Here is a 16,739-nt window from a genome sequence, read left to right as displayed (position 1 = left end):
AAAGCATCACTAAAATATGCACTGTGTTTGGTACTGACACCTGTCCATATGTGGTTAGTGGTGTTCTGTGGGTGCTAGCTTTCCACGCAAGTGTCCACTAAATAAGGTAACTAAAAGAGGGCATAACACTGAAGGGTCGTCTCAGTTGTGGTCACGGTTGTTGTTGGCAACAGCTTGGATTTCCCCTCCGATTCCAGGTGCTACCCACAGACATTGATAGAGTACTATATGTTCTATATTTGCTATGTTTCCTTGGTAATTATGAAATACAATGGTTTGTGGGTGACAAAAGTCCCATCATCCCTTTGCTGAGAACCCTAGCACACCACAAGGCTCAGTGTTCTGTTTTTAGGAGCTGGGAGAGACGTGGATGAGCCGTGTGCTATTTTGACACGTATGCCTGTCTTGTAGCAAACTGTTTACTGTACAGTTTGCCAGTGTGAGCGGGGTAATGGTGTCTGGGATCCATATTCCTTAAAGTGTGACCTACTCTCAGCCCTTCAGTCTTAAAAGATGCCCAGAGTTTTTGTCTACCCTTGGAAGGGAGAAAGAGACAGTGAAGAATAATTTAACGAAGACTGATGAACATGTAGTGCAGCATGTGCAGTGTGGTTAATTCAGTGGCTTCTCTTGTAGAACAGCAAAACGCTCAAACTGTCTAAATGTAAATGGGGTTTGAAATTTCCTTTCCGCTTATATTACCGTTGTTGGCTTGGTGAAAGCAGAACATGTTGCCAGCCCCCCATCCCCCAATGTGTTTCAACCACAGTGTGCCTGTTTGATTACCTCCCCCCACCTTTTATATTTCAGGGGGCGGTGCTAGCTGCCGTCTCCAGCCACAAGTTCAACTCCTTTTATGGAGACCCGCCCGAGGAGCTGCCTGACTTCTCTGAAGACCCCACCTCCTCAGGTAAGTGCCACGCCCACATCTGTTCACCAACCGCAGGTCTGCTAGTAAGCTAGTTCTGAGCAGTACCGTTGTCATAGGAATGGTCAGAAGATTCAGGGAATGGGTATTTAAAATGCAGCTGCTTTGTGTTTTTCCTGTTTTATGGACATGCCTCTCCAAACGCAAACAGCCGCACTTCCCTGTCTCAGACTGAAAGGCTGTGTCCCAAATCACATATTAGCATACTATACACTAACTTGTTGCAAAGTACACACCCTCTACTACATCTTTTGGTATGTGTCAATAACTCTGCAAGACCAGATGAAGCATCAATTTTTAACACAATTCTTAATCATAATTCTGTGTGAACCAACTTTGATCTTAGCTACATTGGCACTTTGTCATTTGGCAGGCGCTCTTGTCCTGGGCATACAGTAAGGTTAGGCTAAGAGCATAGATGATGGATTCAAAACAGGGAGCAGTCATCAGCTGTGAGAGTGGAGGGAGGCAATGGAGGAGGTGTAGTAGTTTGGAGAAGGTGGCAAATAGGTTGTGTGGGTTGTTACCAGTAGCTTTGATTTTGGTTTTAAAATATGCAGCCTTAACAGATGCAGTAGTGGAAAGAAATAGTGAGAGAGGATGCAGGTAAGCTGCCAGGTCAATGAGCAGATTTAATTTTTTTGTTTTCTTTCTTTTTGCGAGTTGCCGTTTGGCCCTGTCTGCATGTAATATCAGACATCCAAAGGCTGCAAATGGAAGTTTTTGCAGGACAGGACACACAAGGGAAAAGTGAGTCAAGGATGCCCGACAGCATGAATAGTGAGGAGGTTGCAGCAGCACTCACAGGTGGTGTGCCACGGCACCTATGGGGAATAGGGAGGATAGCTGGCAAAAACAAATGTGATATTCAAAAAACACCTAATGCTTATTCACTGTCTAGCTTCTTGTATAATCTGCACCACCTTTGAACTCCACCGTAAGCTCCGCCCTTTTGTATTTTGTAATGAATTCTGGAATAGTAAACATAAAACACTTTCTGGACAGTGTGCACACAATGCTTCTTTCTTTTTTCAGCAATTGAACCGTGACACTCCGGTACTTTTAGTCCTACTACACTATGCATGCTATCATGTGTGAATGTTACAAAGCATGCTTGCTAAGCCTAGTATATAGTCTGTTATTGTGCAATTTGGAACACAGCCAGTATATTTTCCATATTGTATTTCGATGCTTGTCTGCTTCTTAGGTAATAGTACTCAGTTATGGCTAATGTAGTAGGATGGGTCAATCTAGCTGTGTATAGTACTTTTGATCAATGTATTAGTTTCTATTTTTGCTATTGAAAAGCTATCGGACAATTACCATATTGGTGCAAATATAAACCAGTCCTAATTTTATGCTATTTAACTTTTCAAAGTGTTGAATTTTAAAAATGTTTTAAGAAACCAAAAAATCAAACATCCTCAGAAATGGGGAAAACTGCTTTTTTTAACCATAGAAGGTGTCAGTATTTTAGTAGCGGTATTAGTAGCAGCATTAGAAAGTCTCCAAGTCTTTGCCAAAAACCGATAATTTGGTTTGCATATACAAGAATTCTATTTCCCTTATCAATTGTGAAATTGCGCCACGGCGTTTATCACATTATCTAAAAATATTTTCAGAGAGCACAGTATGACTGTGTCATGCCTCTGTTTTATTTTCTGTGGTTTTTAGCATTGCTTCTGTCTGCCTGCAGCTCCCAGCATGCAGCTTGAGCATGTTACAGCCAGTTACAGCCAGATAAAAAAGTGAAAAATGCACCCTGAGATATGTATGAGACTTCTGTTGCTGTGGAGCCGTATGTGGAACCACAAGAAAATTTAAATTTAGCTTGTTATATTGCTTTATAAGAAAAAAAATTAATGTCTCCTCTCTGTAGATTTCTATTTCAGTAAAGGTGAGGAGAAACGTATACATTGAATGGTTGAAGTATCCCTAATTTGAATTATAGCTTCTCCCCATCCTTAGAATATTTGCCCAGCTTTTTCATCAACGTAGTCTCTGCAGATAGGCTTATCCAGTTTCCTGTGGCTAAATGCCACAACTGCTGAATGAGCACTTCATCTAATAGTGCAGATGTGGCCAATGGCACTACATTTTTGCACTCAGTATCAGCAATAGTAGTTTTGGCAGTCACTGAATTTAGAGCTAGTTATATATTTGGACCAGTATGGTATTTTGTTGACATTGAGGATTAATGAGTTAAAAACATTAAGGTACATTATTTCATTTTGAGTACTGAATAGGTGTGTTCTGTATAGTTCCTATACTCGTAGTCAAATTTAATTTTTCTTACTTAAAAATCTAAATTTAAGATGGGTAAGATCTGCATGGATTCAGTTTCTTTAAATATCTCCGTGTGACATGAAAAGAGAAGTGTTCGTGACCTGTTTCACAATCCCTCCTTCTCTGTCTGAACAGCAGGCTCTCACTTCCTGCTTTGAGTCAGATGGTTACTCCGTGTCAATCTTACACCTTGAGTTAATAGACGCTTTTTTTTCTTTACACTTTGAAGTGTTAGCTTAGCCCAACAAAAGGTTGATGAACTGAGGAAACGGCACCTGATTGTGCTATTGATGTTGTGTTTCATTGCAGGCTACTCCAGGGTATTGAGGAGTCAGGCCTCTGTCATAGCTCTGTCAACCATTTCTTAGCACCAACCCTATTAAAAGCTATATCAGGTTTACTCAGCACTAGTCCTGGAGACCCCCCCATCGAGAAGGTCATCCAGCATTAACTGGAAGGGGGCTACTACACTGATTCAGTCAGGTCTATCATTAGCTGAATTGGGTGGTTATGGTCTTTCTGGAGCAAAGACCTGCCTGCACTGCAGCCTGCCAGAAACAGTGTTGAGTAGACCTGTATTACGTCACATTTGCCTTAGAGACAGGAACCTCTGTGTCTGACTGACACTACTGCAGTTTTTGTACACTGAAGCAGCCAGAGTTTCATAATTTCTGGTTTTAAAGCTATTATTATTATCCAAATCCTAGCAATTAGCTCAGTCCTCCTAAACCCTGAGACTGACATGGATTAGCACCAATGATGTGTTTGTGTACATTATGTGCATTTGCATAAATTGTGTTGAGAACTTCTGTGGTCTGTTATACTAAACACAATCATTACACTTTGACAAAGTAGTTGTCTTGATTTTTAATGTAATCAAATGTATACTCTAGTCCCTTAGAGTTATCCTCGCTGTGTTGTCAGAGACGAAGCAGTCAGGTGTTTGCTTAACCCAGATAGAAAAGTTACTGTCATTTGCACAGTCAATACTAATCTTAGAGAGAGGAATTTGATCAGCAGACCTATTACTCAATGACTGCTTTTACTGAAGTGAAGCAACCTTAGGTAGCAGTTTAACAAAGAATCTATTTATATCGCAGAATGATGGTTATTTTTAGCATGTTTCCTCAATGGTTGGTCTTGGAGCCTGCTAACTCCATTTATCAACATTAAATGTCTGTTGTTTGTCCTAATGCTGCCCTCCTTCTAGGACTCCTAGCTGCAGAAAGTAGGTATCCCCATGTTGCTTCTGGTTTGAAATTAATTGTGTGAACTGTCATTTCTCAAACACCCCTCACATTTCCCCACTCCTGTCATCCAGCCAAACCTTTAATACTGCCTCTGTGTGCTGACATTATTGTCTGATATAACCTAAAGCGTAGTGAAGTTCCATAGATCCCTCCATTCGAGATGTGCTCATCCAAGACCTGTAGTATGTTTGTGTCAGCACACAGAGGGAAACACGCCCTTTCATTACGAGAGGGTATTCTCTCAGACCATTGGAGGCATAAACTTTACATCATCACTGCATCAGGAGTGGACGGACAGACAGAATAAACAGAACCGAAAGGCACCTATTACGAAGGTCAGGCCTGATGCTGAGCCCTGGAGAACAGAACCAAACCCTCCAGAGGACACACACGAGTTCATTGTGTGGGCTCCGCCATCCAGTGATTACCTGAATTATTTCCATGCATGCTGTTCTTATCCCCACTGGGATAAGGTCAAGCTGCCATTGGCACATGGTGCGCCTGAGTCCTTATGTGTCTGCGATATCCGCACGTCCACAAGACATTGCCCCGTAGCACAAACCTTCACCTGAATGCACATCCATTTCCGGTGTCTGTCTCAGTCTTGGTGCCTGTCATTGTTAATGTTTGTTTTTTTCTCCTTTACTGGCAATCTGATATATTTGCTGATGCCATTCCGCTAATGTAATCATGGTGTTAAAATGTTACCCGTCGTTTTTAAACCAAAAGTAATTCTCAGTCCTGCTACCTTTACTTACTGATAACACTGCATGCTTTGTCATTTTATATTGTAAGCAGTGGTGAGGCTAACTACTGTCAGAGACTCTGAGAGGATGAACACCCAAGTCAGACCTTGCTGGCTCTGTCCAGCTAAAACGTGCAGAAGCTTAGCTAGTATGTGCAGCTCTTGTACTTTGATGCCTACAATGGCTCAAAGCAAGCCAGCTATGAGGTGTGTAGATCTACCCCATTTGCCTGTGTACCCCATTTGCCTAAGTCCTCATTCATATACAAAACCTGCTTTTAGTAATGGATTTATGCCCACTTAAGCTTCAGTGATTTAGCCTTGCCTTCTACTTCAGATGAGGTCTAAATCCCTGCCTTAATTGCTAAACCAAATGAATTTCCCACCTCAGTAAAGTTCCTCCCTTGTGACGGGACTCCCATGGCTATGACTCTCCCTGCTGCTGTGCGCTGAATGTTACACGCTGCCTAAGCAGCAGAGGGACTCAGGGTCCAGAGAGACGCAGCCTGCCCGCGCTGCGCCAGCGGCTGGGTGCGTTTGGGCGGGGGCCGGCGGTCTGTGAGTCCTCTGTGTGTCTGTGTGTCCCGGCCTCAGGGGCAGTGTCGCAGGTGCTGGACAGCCTGGAGGAGATCCACGCGCTGACCGACTGCAGCGAGAAGGACCTGGACTTCCTGCACAGCGTCTTCCAGGACCAGCACCTCCACACCTTGCTGGACGTGAGTGCGGCCGCTGCATGCGCGTACACCTGCCGTGAAACGCACCGTAAACACATAGGGATGCTCGCATCTGTCGGACAGTGCAAGACTTTTAGGTTGAGGTCTACTTTACTGGTATCCTCAGGCATCAGAGAGGGGCTTACTCGCTGTTGCATGGGCATTTAAAGCATGTTATTGTCAAAATAAACACACAAATATGCTTCCTTAAAACACCTGCATACAAAAAAGCCACCTGACCAGCATTTGTGTACATATGCAGAAATGGTGCATTCTGTAGAGTTGACTGCGTTGTATTTCCCTCAGCTTTGACCATGCCTCTGTAAGTCCATCAGACTCCTCAGTAAATACTGCCGTGGGTTGAACCGCAGGTCAAAGGCACAGTCAAAAGCTCTGAATATAGATGTATCCAGCCAAGCATGTGCTCATCAGTACTTTTATGATGGTTCAGCAGAAGCAACTTTATTGAGGTTCCCTTTTTTTGAATTAGTCATTGAAATATTGAAATTGAAATTAGTCATTGAAATATTACCCTGCTAAGGAAACATATGACAGAATGTTTGACCTCAGTATAAAACCGCTTTGTTGCCGCACATTGCTGTGGTTCTGGAGTGAGAAGTCGACCACGGGCCGACATGAGACAGGCCACTTTCTGAAACGCATCAGACCAGAACTGATCAGCTGATGAACTGACAGAGGTGTTTTTTGTCGGGACCAGTGCTGTTAATACAGTAGCACTCTCAGCTTGTATATTTAGCCCCAGACAACATGGGATCAAGAAATCTGTCCCGTCTGTGTGAAGGGATGCAGAACCTCAGGATGGCGCGCACCCCGTCCAAACACACAGGCCTGAAACATACAGTTACGGCTCCTGTAATTATCCCTCTGCTGTTACGCTAGGGGTCCTTGCTCCTGCTGGGGATTAAAGGGTTTCAGTGATCTGCAGTTTGAAGTTAATGTCCAATATTAGTATGAGGTGGCCTGCGCTGTTATTATACCTGCAAAGACCTAACAGCAGATGTGTGTGTGTGTGCGTGTGTGCATGCAGGTGTGTGTTGTATGTATATTTACCCACATGTAGACTGTAAGCTTGTATGCAGAATGAACAAATGTATGTGTTGTGTTGGTGTGCTCATGTGCATGGATGTGTGTGTGAATCTGCAGTGAATTGAAACATGGAGAGGGATTTTATGAGGCTGTGGCCAGCACTTTTATTTATAAGTCAGGGACTGAAAGGAAGCTGGGAGCAGGACCTGCCTCATGCCAGGGCTGTTGGGGAAGGCTGTCCCTGGGAGGCAGTGGACCCAGATGTCCTGCCCTACAACAGGGAGGGGAACAATGTCAGCTTTTGTTCGGCCCGAGTCCTTTCACTGGGGCGGCTCCGCCAGGATCTGCCTATCTGCAGACTGCCCTAAACATGAAGACGTCAGTGTAAGAGAGTACGTGTTAGCGAGATAGCCAGTGTCTGTGGTGGTGGCCTGCGGGGAGATGAGGGCTGTCGAGCACGTCTGTGCACTTTGTTTAGTTGGTGGTTAGAAGCCGAGTTGGTTTTGGTCTTTGAGTAGGGTAAGTATACCTTTCTAACTTATTCTTCTACGTCTTATTACTTCTGTTTGGATTTGTCGGTTGTCTTGTGTGTTTTGCAACTGTGTCAGATGTTTTCTTGAGATAAGCAAGCACAGGTTTTGTGAATGAAGGTTTTGCTTTTTGTCAGTTTTTGGAGTGTCAGAGATGCGCATGTTGTGTGCTTTGTGTGGCCAATGCAACAAAGAGAAAGGGAACAGTTTCTTCTTCTTTCTCTTGTTCTTAGCTGTAAAGTCATGGAAGTGTTTATGAGAGCTTCTCATGTTAGCATGCCACAGTAAAAAGGGAAGTATAAGTCTCAGTGTAAAGAGGGAACTGCGTGTGCCGAGGTCTCATGAGTATCCTGTTCTGACACTGTTCTGATGAAATGGAGCTGGATCGCCCTGTTCCTGCATATAAATGAAAAAGGGAAAACGGCCACTTGTAGTTACGACACTGCTACGACACTGGCTCCCATACTGTTTCCTCGCTGTATGGGAGCCATTAGCCACTCCAGGGCAGGTATAGCACAGGTGAGTTTCAGCTCGCTGGTTTCAGACTAGAGGAAAGCTGCATCCCAATCCAGGTGGACACCAGTGAAATGTAAGTGAAAGAGTGCATACACATCAGCACATGAGTACATACTTGGGGAAAGGATTTATTTGGGAGCACATTTGGCATACAGTCCCCTGCAGTCATTACGGGGTCTTGGCCTGTGATAGAACAATAGTGACTCAAAAAAAATTGTGAATGAGAAATCTCACTTCATAATAAACCTTTATATTACCCTCTCTTCAAATTTACAAGTCAGGTGTAGGAAATGGAGAGGTGAGAGACTACTGCTGAGTGTGCAAGGCTGCTCCCTCATTGGCTGGTCCTGTGGATGAGTTTGCAGGGTTATCTACTCACTATTCACTTACTGGTTTGTGCTGTTGATCAGTGTGCGTGAAGGTGTTCTCTCAGTTCCTTGATGCCAGAGGATAGACTTAATGACACTGACAAGTATCTATTTAAGCGGAAATTGATGGTTACAGATATTTGCAGCACATGGTCTCAATATTTGCATTAATAGATGTCTGAGGAAAGATACAGTACTTTGGTAAATTTCTCAAGACACAGGCCCCCCTCATTTTTTTAACGTAAGTGCAACATTCTGCCTTGTAAGGCTGCTTCCTGATAGCTCGTGAGGGCAGAGCTAGAGGTGTTCACCCACAGCAGGTGTAGGTGTGGGCATTTTAATCAACACCTTCATGTTTCCTTACCGCAGTGTGAGGAAGACAAGCTGAGTGAGAGCAGGGTGGGTGGCTTGCTTGGGTGGTCACAGGCTCTTAGCCTTTGGACTCAGTGGATGTGAGTTTGTGCACGGTGCTTGTCCTGTGCATAGACATTGAGGTGGGTTCATAGAGAGGAGACAATGATGAATTAGATGAATCATCGCTGGTGTGTGTACTATGCGCTATCCAAACACACACAGAGGGAGAATGAGACCTGACACTGGGCTCCTGTAATCATCCCTCTGCTGTTAGACTGGGGGGTCCTTGTTCCGGCTGGGGAGTAAAGGGTTTCAATGACCTGCGGTGTGTAATTCAGTATTTGTGATTTTAAATTTAATGACCAGCCTTAGTATGAAGTGGTCTGCTGTTATTACACCTGAAAAGACCTAACATCAGACATGCAGATGTGTGTGTATGTGTGTTTGTGTGTGTGCGTGTATATTTACCCACATGTGTAATGTACATTGGTGATGAATCAATGAGGAATTAGTGAGTCATTGTCTGTGTTAAATTACTAAGTGCAGCTTGCATGAATGAGGTCTTGTGAGTACAAGGCAATTCGGTTGTTTGTCCAAATGCCAAGAGGATGGTCATCCAAAAAAGTTTCAGAAACAGCTTTTCTCAATTAAATGGCAAGAACAACTTATTAGCGTGGAATTAGTTGGTTTTGCTGGCCTTGAATGTTTGTGCTCTGGCAAATTTTGAGCCTGCGTTGGTGGCAGAATATCTCCAGTGTTAACTCCACTTTAACTCCAGTACTAATTTTGACACAAAAAGTCGGTTTAGTTGGTACAGTGTAAATGAGTGTGCCCTCGTGATTTTCCAGATATTAGTACAGACAGTGCAGCTGTAGCCATAGCCTGTCTGTGGGTACAGGTGGTGCATCTGTAACGGATCTCTCAGCGCGGGCGATGAAAAAGCAGCCGTGCCCAACCGCTGGGTGCAGTCAGCTGTGGCAGCGCCCTGCTCCAAACGCCGTGTTCCCGCCCTGCTTCTCCTCCTTTCCCATACCCCCCCCCGAACCCCCGCCTGTTCTCAGACAAAGCTCTCCCCCAGGGAGGATGGAAATGTGACCCGCCTGACACACAGCCAGCTGGCCCCATGGCCACGCGGTGCCGGCCTCGGCCAATCCATGCGCTGCTCATGTGACCGCCGCTGGCCCCCGGTGTCACCCACTGCACATCTCCACGCAGGCTCATATACACCCCGCATGGAGACAGCACAAACACACAAACACAAACAAACTGGGCTTTATTCTTATGCCTCTGCGCTGCATTCATGTTGTATTTACCAAGCCCGAGGATGAATCTAGGGCAGCTCTTCATCTTCATACGAGTGAGAGTGAAATTAAAGAAACAATCTGATTGCTCTGGATAAGACCATCTGGTAAATAACAGTAATGTTTACATATACTGTGAAAGAACTGTGAAAGAAGTCTTCCATAAACAATAACGGGCATGAATTTGTGAAAAGCGGAGGCGTAAAGGGTGGTGGCCCAAAGAACACAAAAGTCACAGGTTTTTTGCTGTTGGGCAATGCTTAAAAATGGAATATTGTCTTTGTGCTGATGAAGCTGCAAAGGTAACCTGTTGACATTCATCATACTCTGTTCACTTAATACAAAGCACACATCTGTCGTTCGATGGGAGCTTCTCTAGTGATGGAGCGGAAATGATATGTGCCTGATAACTGAGGGAGAGAAGAACCCATGTATATCCTCTTGTTTTACAGCTGTATGACAAGATCAACACCAAGTCCTCCCCGCAGATCAGGAACCCCCCGAGTGATGCTGTCCAGAGAGCCAAAGAGGTGAGCCCTGACCGTCACAGTACCTCCTGTGAGCACCCCATCCAGTATGAGACAACCAAAGCACCTCCAACCCCCCAACACTGAGCTGCAGAGTTGTTTTTTGAGGTGCTGAATTTGGGTAAACTTAAGGCAAGACTTTGTGTCTTTCATCACACCTGATTCTTGCAAAATGTGAAGCATAAACATTCCATACTCTATAATACTCTATTACCATGTTTGTCTCTTCAGAAAAGAGGATGTTTTTCCCTTAAACTCAAACAGGAAAGCAGTGCTGATTTGTTGTGGAAACAGGATCAGCCACTGAGCATTGTACATTAGTGCATGTTTTTCACATTTACATTGCTGACGTGCATGTCTGAAACAAACTAGTAATGAAACATAATTTTACATGGATTTGCGGCACAAATCCATGATCCAGTCAGTTACTATTACTGAATTGAATCATTATGTCCCTACTAGTAAGTCTGAGTGCTGAGAACTTTGTGATTACCTGCAAGGAGGTTATGAAAGGACAGTTTTTATTCCAGCAAGGGAGTTCCTGACATTATCCCCACCAACAGTGCCTGACAGTGTTCTCTAAAATAACACTGAGAATGTGAAAATGCTTCTTTGAAACTGACCCTGCTCCTCACCCCTAAATATGTATGGTAAATATGAGGGCAAAGGGGCAAAAGCTTTCCGTTGCCCATCCTGTGTTCTGTATTGTTGATGCTGTGTACTGTAGTTTGTGTCCTCTTTTTTCTGTGTTATTCCCATGATGCAGTAGTGATGGTGATGAATGTCCTCAGCATGCTGCTTTCTCTGTCCTCAAACCAGAGCGTCTCTGCACGATCGTGTGACTGGCAGCCTCGGTCTTTTCTCACTCACCCTCTAATAACAGCAACGGCAGCTCTCTCAGGGCACCATTGAGTTCTCATAGCTGACCACTGTTAACAGCTGTCTGCTGGCATAAGGGCATGAAGCCTTACCGCATGAGGAGCAACACATTCTTATTAGGGCTTGATTAGAAATTAATCAGTTTATTAAAGTATATTAGGTTAAGTACCTCAGAGGTTTTGTGTGCAGATAGTCAAGTTCAAAGAATAAGGATTGTCTAGCCTTTGTTCAAAGTCTCTAGCCCACAGCACACCACTGAATGACAACCCTGTTTTACTCTGAAGGCAAGCATATGTACACCGGAGGCTGAAGTTCATCCCTCTTCTTACGTCTGTGCGGATATCAGTGTGTCTGTAATTTGTATGAGCACAGTGTTAATGAACAGCATGCAGTGTACCGATCTGAAGCTTCAGTCCACATCCTTGTCCTCTCACTCCGCCTACCTGACCCTGGTGCAGTCTCAGGGCATCTGGAGATTTGGTGTGTGGGTGTCTTGGGTAAGGCTCTGCAGGTTATCCAAGTCCAGGTCACACTTGTCAACCCATGGGCAATAAAGCTGTGGAACAGGTTACAGCCACATTCAACCTTGTCATTTCAGTGTCTAAGGAACAAAAGTACTTTTTACAATTACTTAGCATTGATTTCCACAAAGATAAAATAGAAACAGAATATGACACTTACTGTCCTCACACAGTCGTGAAAGTTAGTGTTTTTACAGATCATTCATCTTCAGTATGTCTACAAATCATACTATTTCTTAAGGTTGCAACTCCCATCATTCCCCCAACCAAGAGTCCTTTCATGCTTTAAAAATGCATTATTAACACATTAAAGATTATTCCTGAATTTTTCATTTATTTTCCATGTTTCATTTCACATTTTTCCTGGCTTTCAGAAATATATGAGTGCAGTCCACAAAGCAGCACACGGCAGTGATTAAGTTTGATTTAATTGTTTTTTAACGGCCATGTTTTGACAATGAACTGTTCTGTTGCATATAAATACTGTACATGGCATTAAAATCCCTTAAAGGGCTCCTCCAAGTGGTGTTCCAAAGCTGAGTTGAAACACTTCAGTGAAGGCTCAGAATGTCTGGTGGCAGTGTATATTTAATGGAAGGAGAGGGAGCATGATATGAAGTAATTTTACAGTGAACAGTTTGTGTGCTAAATTCAAGCGCTGTAAAGGTCCTAGCAGTGATAATTCCATATTTACAAAGCAACTTCGTAAATAGTGAAAAACTTTCAACTGTAGTACGTTCCATTTTCTTTTGTATTGCTTGGATTTTGTTTGAATATAAATGTGTGCTTCATCCAGTTCGACCAACCAGGAAAAGTAAAACCCTGTTTACACTCTTACATTCTTATCACAGTCAATACAAAAAGACACTCAGTCAAAACCCCAGACCTCCTCAGCCAACATGCTATATGTTAGCCTTGTTGGCAACTCATTACAAACACATGTCTGACCACAGACACTGTAATTGCAATTTAATCAGTACACTATAATACAATATTACCTCAGCACCCATGGACCCCACTTCAGTCTGCCACGGACAGTGTTAAGTCTGTAGTACTTCAAGCAGCTGCTCCTCACAGCAGGAATGGCAGGGCCTGACCAATGTCACTGTAATAGCGTAGCTGGAAGCCAACATGATGGGACTCATCCTGGCAAATATCACATGTAAATGTCCACAACAGGAAGTAAATGGAAGCAAAGGACAGCACTGCCGTTAAGCATTTGCTTAACTGAGTCTGTATTTTCATTTATTTTTGGGGGAAAAAAAGGCAAACATTCAGACAGATAATATGGAAGACTGTTTGTGGGCTTGATTGTGGCAAACCCTGTGTTTTACAACATAGTGCAAAAAGGTTATTGTAACAGAATCATAGAGTCCAATGCTTGCTGAGAGAATTAGTGGTAATTACTGGCATTGTGTTCTCACGCATCAAACTGACTCTTAAAGCCACTGTTAATGACAGTACATAATAGCCAATCGTGGTGGTAGCCAGTTTCTTTTGAAATGACTTGCTATGTGTTGCTTTTCTATGCTTTCCTTTACTGATAATTACTTGCAATACTGAAACGCTTTTTTAAAAAATTGGGGGCTCAGATTTTCTCTTCTACCTCAGGCGAACAGCAAATTGGGCATGAGCTCAGACTAACACGTCACGCTTCACTAATCCTCCTTGATTGGCTGATGCCGAGAGAGGTGGTGGAAGCCCCGCCTCCAGGGAAGTGTGATCGTATGAGTGTGACCCTGTAAAACCCTTTTGTAGAGACGCCACTGTGTAACTCTCCTGTGTGTCTCCTTGTGCTAAGAAATCCGCTGAAGACGACGCAAGAGTGGCTTTGAAACATCTGGAATGTGTAAGCCGAAGACGTTTTCAAAACTCTTAACCTATCACGTTTCAACAGGGCCTCTCGAGGCCTGCAGTTACCACCAGCTTGTGCATTGTCTCACGGCCCTGTTATCTGTAGCCCTGTAATGACATGATGTTTAATGGAGTGCTGCTCTTTTGTCATGTAGGGTCCATTAATAAATGTTAGAGAGAATCGGTGACAGCTCTCCAGATTAAACCCGTGACAAGTAATGAAAAGTGGCACTGCAGGTCCTTAGTCAGGTGTGAGTTCACTTCGCACTTACACACTCATCAATAAGTTGTGACATGTCGACAACTGTGTGCTAAACAGGTCACCTGAAGAGGAGTGGACGAGCGCGCTGATTGGTTTCAGGGGTGGAGGGGGGCGTGGTCAGGGGAATGTGAGGGTTTGTGGGGGTCTCTCTGTGGTCAGAACGGAGGGTTTGATCGGCAGCGTGTGCGCTGTACCTCTCCTGTGGATGTGTGATGGTAGCAGAGTGGACATGGCTGGGGTGAAAGTCTGACCTCCGTCTCTGACTGCAGGTGCTGGAGGAGATTTCTTGTTACCCGGAGAACAGCGACGCTAAAGAACTGCGGCGGATCCTCACGCAACCCCATTTTATGGTGAGTAAAGTGTGTCAACAACAAATTTCCAGGGCTCCAGGGACCCTCGTCAGCAGGTTTATCGCCCCGTTTATCGCCCCGAACTCCTTCAGAGAGGGTAGCAGCCACCAGAGCAGAGACGCAGTGTCTCTCAGACGACTGAAACTTACCGGATTCATTCCCCTGGATCCCCCTGGGACTGTGTGGGCGATTGTCTGAGAGGCTTTCAGTTTGGTAGAGGTAAAGCTGCCTTTGAGGGTCTGTCTGCTGTGCTAATCTTAGACATGTGAAGAAGGGGAGAGGAAGCAGGGCTGGATCTATAGACAAATGTCTGAAAGGTTTTGTGGGTTGAATTCAAAGGTGTTTGCAGTCGGAAGTACCTCTCTGAATGTGAGGCATGAGGCCTCTTTGGTCGGTATCGTGTGGCAGCAGAAATGTTCTCGATTGAACTGTTTTTCTTCAAATCTGATATTATTGTATGCAAGCCTTTGACAAATAGGCTGTGTATATCTATCTTATCTTTTGCTCCTAATCCATCCAGGTTAATCAATGCAAGCACGCTAGTATGCAAGACATGCACTCCCTGTGAGCATGTTACTCCCTGACTGTAGGCATTATTGGGTAAATGGGGATTCAGTTCTCTCATCCCAGTCAGGGTAGATTTATAGAGAAGAGACCCTGACCTTTGTCCCTGTTACAGCTCAGGCTGTGATGACCAGTTGTGATCTTCAATCTTATTGAGAAGCCAATTAGTTTGAAGTCATTCAGAGGATTCAAGAGAGTCAGGAAAACACTTAATCACAGTTTGAGTTGAGTAGCTCAGTTTTTAATGCTTTTGCTTTCCACAAAAGCTGAGCTCTGTGGCCTATGTCAGGGACCCACATAGCAGCCCAAGTTGTCCATATTCTGTCAGGGATAGGGGAGCGTAGGTCAGCCAGGGTTTGTTCATCACTCACCAGCGACCCCTGCTGGTCAGTGGAATGCCCACAGTCTGCCTGTGTAAGGCTGCACATGAATCTACTTCATCCAACTCACGTCTGTGCAAGCTAGATCAGCTGTGCACTGCGGTGTGAAAAGAAGTAGCAGCTGTTCCACCCTGCACTCTCCCAGATTGATAGCAGAGGTTGCAGCCATGAGCATGGCTTGTCAATACAATTGGGCATTCCACAAAAAAAGGGAAAAAAGCATGACAAAGAGTTAGGGAGCAGGGGACGGATGCCAGGAGGGAGAATTGCAGAGAGAGCAAATGGGAAACTCAGACAGAGGGAGAGTGTGAGAGAGCAAGAGAGAAACCGGTAGAGTTTGAGAGAGGAAGACAGAAAGGGAGGGACAGTTTCAGATAGCAAGAAAGAAACAGGAGGAGAAGTCAAAGGAGGGTTTCGGGGGCAAAAGGTGAGTTTAATAGAATGGGGGAGTTTGAGAGAGAGCGAGCAAGAGGAGAGGCGGAGGAGTCTTAGAAATCACAACAGCGGGAGAGTGAGACAAATGGAGACAAGTGAGAGTGTCAGAACGAACGAGAATGTGTGGAGGACGCGCCATAACGCAGGGAGGGAGAGGGATGGGATGGAGAGCTGGGAGCTGTGGAAGCAGAACGGAGAAAAGGAGCCTGGAGTCCTGCAGCAGAGTGTCCTCTGGCTGCAGTGATGTCACCCAGGCAGCATGTGGGGGGGAGGGGGAAGGCACCGTCAGGTACAAGCTGCTGAAATCCCAGCATGCCTCTGACCCTGCCTCCCACTCTCAGCAGGCCAGAGGGAGTTTCACACGAAAGCACAGCTGCTGCAGGTCCCGGTGAGCACATGAGAAACTGTCAGCTTTTCTGTGTCTGTATGGCTTTTAATGGCCTTTTCCGGGCATTTAGGATTGTCTTTTCAGCTAGAAATACTCCTTTGGTTTGATCATGGTACGATTTTTAGACTTTAGACAGTATGTGACACCTGGGCAACGTGAGGATGTTTCTTAAAAGCCTTTGTGTGAAACTGTGTATTGTATCTAGTGGCTGTGCTATTCAGTCCGTATGGACATGTGTTGGACGAAGGGGGGTTTACAAGGTAGTGATGAATACAATCACTATGAAAGACCTAGATGGAATTTTCACTGTGTGAGATTCTCCAGACATCCGCTCCATAGCAGCATGGTCTGGTGGTTAGAGGAGGCTGCTGCTTTGAATAGGTAGGGAACTGTCATAGTACCCTGGAGTAACGGAGCTAACCTGGATTGCTTTGGTAAAGTATTCCACTGTTCAGATAAATAATATAAGCTGTTAGTTGCCCTTTCATGCTGTTGAGTAAATAAATAACCATAATAGTAATAATATTTCTCTATGCGGAAG

General features: G+C 44.5%; 1 protein-coding gene across 17 annotated transcripts in view; it reads left to right on the top strand.

Annotated features, from left to right (window-relative positions):
• LOC118785716 (peripheral plasma membrane protein CASK) overlaps nucleotides 1-16,739 on the top strand; it is a 164,147-nt gene that overhangs the window by 125,540 nt on the left and 21,868 nt on the right. For 7 of the 17 annotated variants that reach the window (XM_036540612.1, XM_036540596.1, XM_036540608.1 and 4 more), the window contains exons 10-15: nucleotides 811-910; nucleotides 4,425-4,442; nucleotides 5,804-5,925; nucleotides 10,491-10,568; nucleotides 13,767-13,814; nucleotides 14,351-14,431. In XM_036540612.1, coding sequence (XP_036396505.1) covers nucleotides 811-910; nucleotides 4,425-4,442; nucleotides 5,804-5,925; nucleotides 10,491-10,568; nucleotides 13,767-13,814; nucleotides 14,351-14,431 — 447 coding nt within the window. The remainder of the gene's footprint in view (nucleotides 1-810; nucleotides 911-4,424; nucleotides 4,443-5,803; nucleotides 5,926-10,490; nucleotides 10,569-13,766; nucleotides 13,815-14,350; nucleotides 14,432-16,739) is intronic. The other 10 variants (XM_036540609.1, XM_036540606.1, XM_036540605.1 and 7 more) reach the window with 3 other exon arrangements.

The sequence above is a fragment of the Megalops cyprinoides genome, chromosome 11 (assembly GCF_013368585.1).
Source record: "Megalops cyprinoides isolate fMegCyp1 chromosome 11, fMegCyp1.pri, whole genome shotgun sequence".
NCBI lineage: Eukaryota > Metazoa > Chordata > Actinopteri > Elopiformes > Megalopidae > Megalops > Megalops cyprinoides.
The sequence above is the reverse complement of the archived record's forward strand: the minus strand, read 5'-3'. Positions and strand labels throughout refer to the sequence as shown.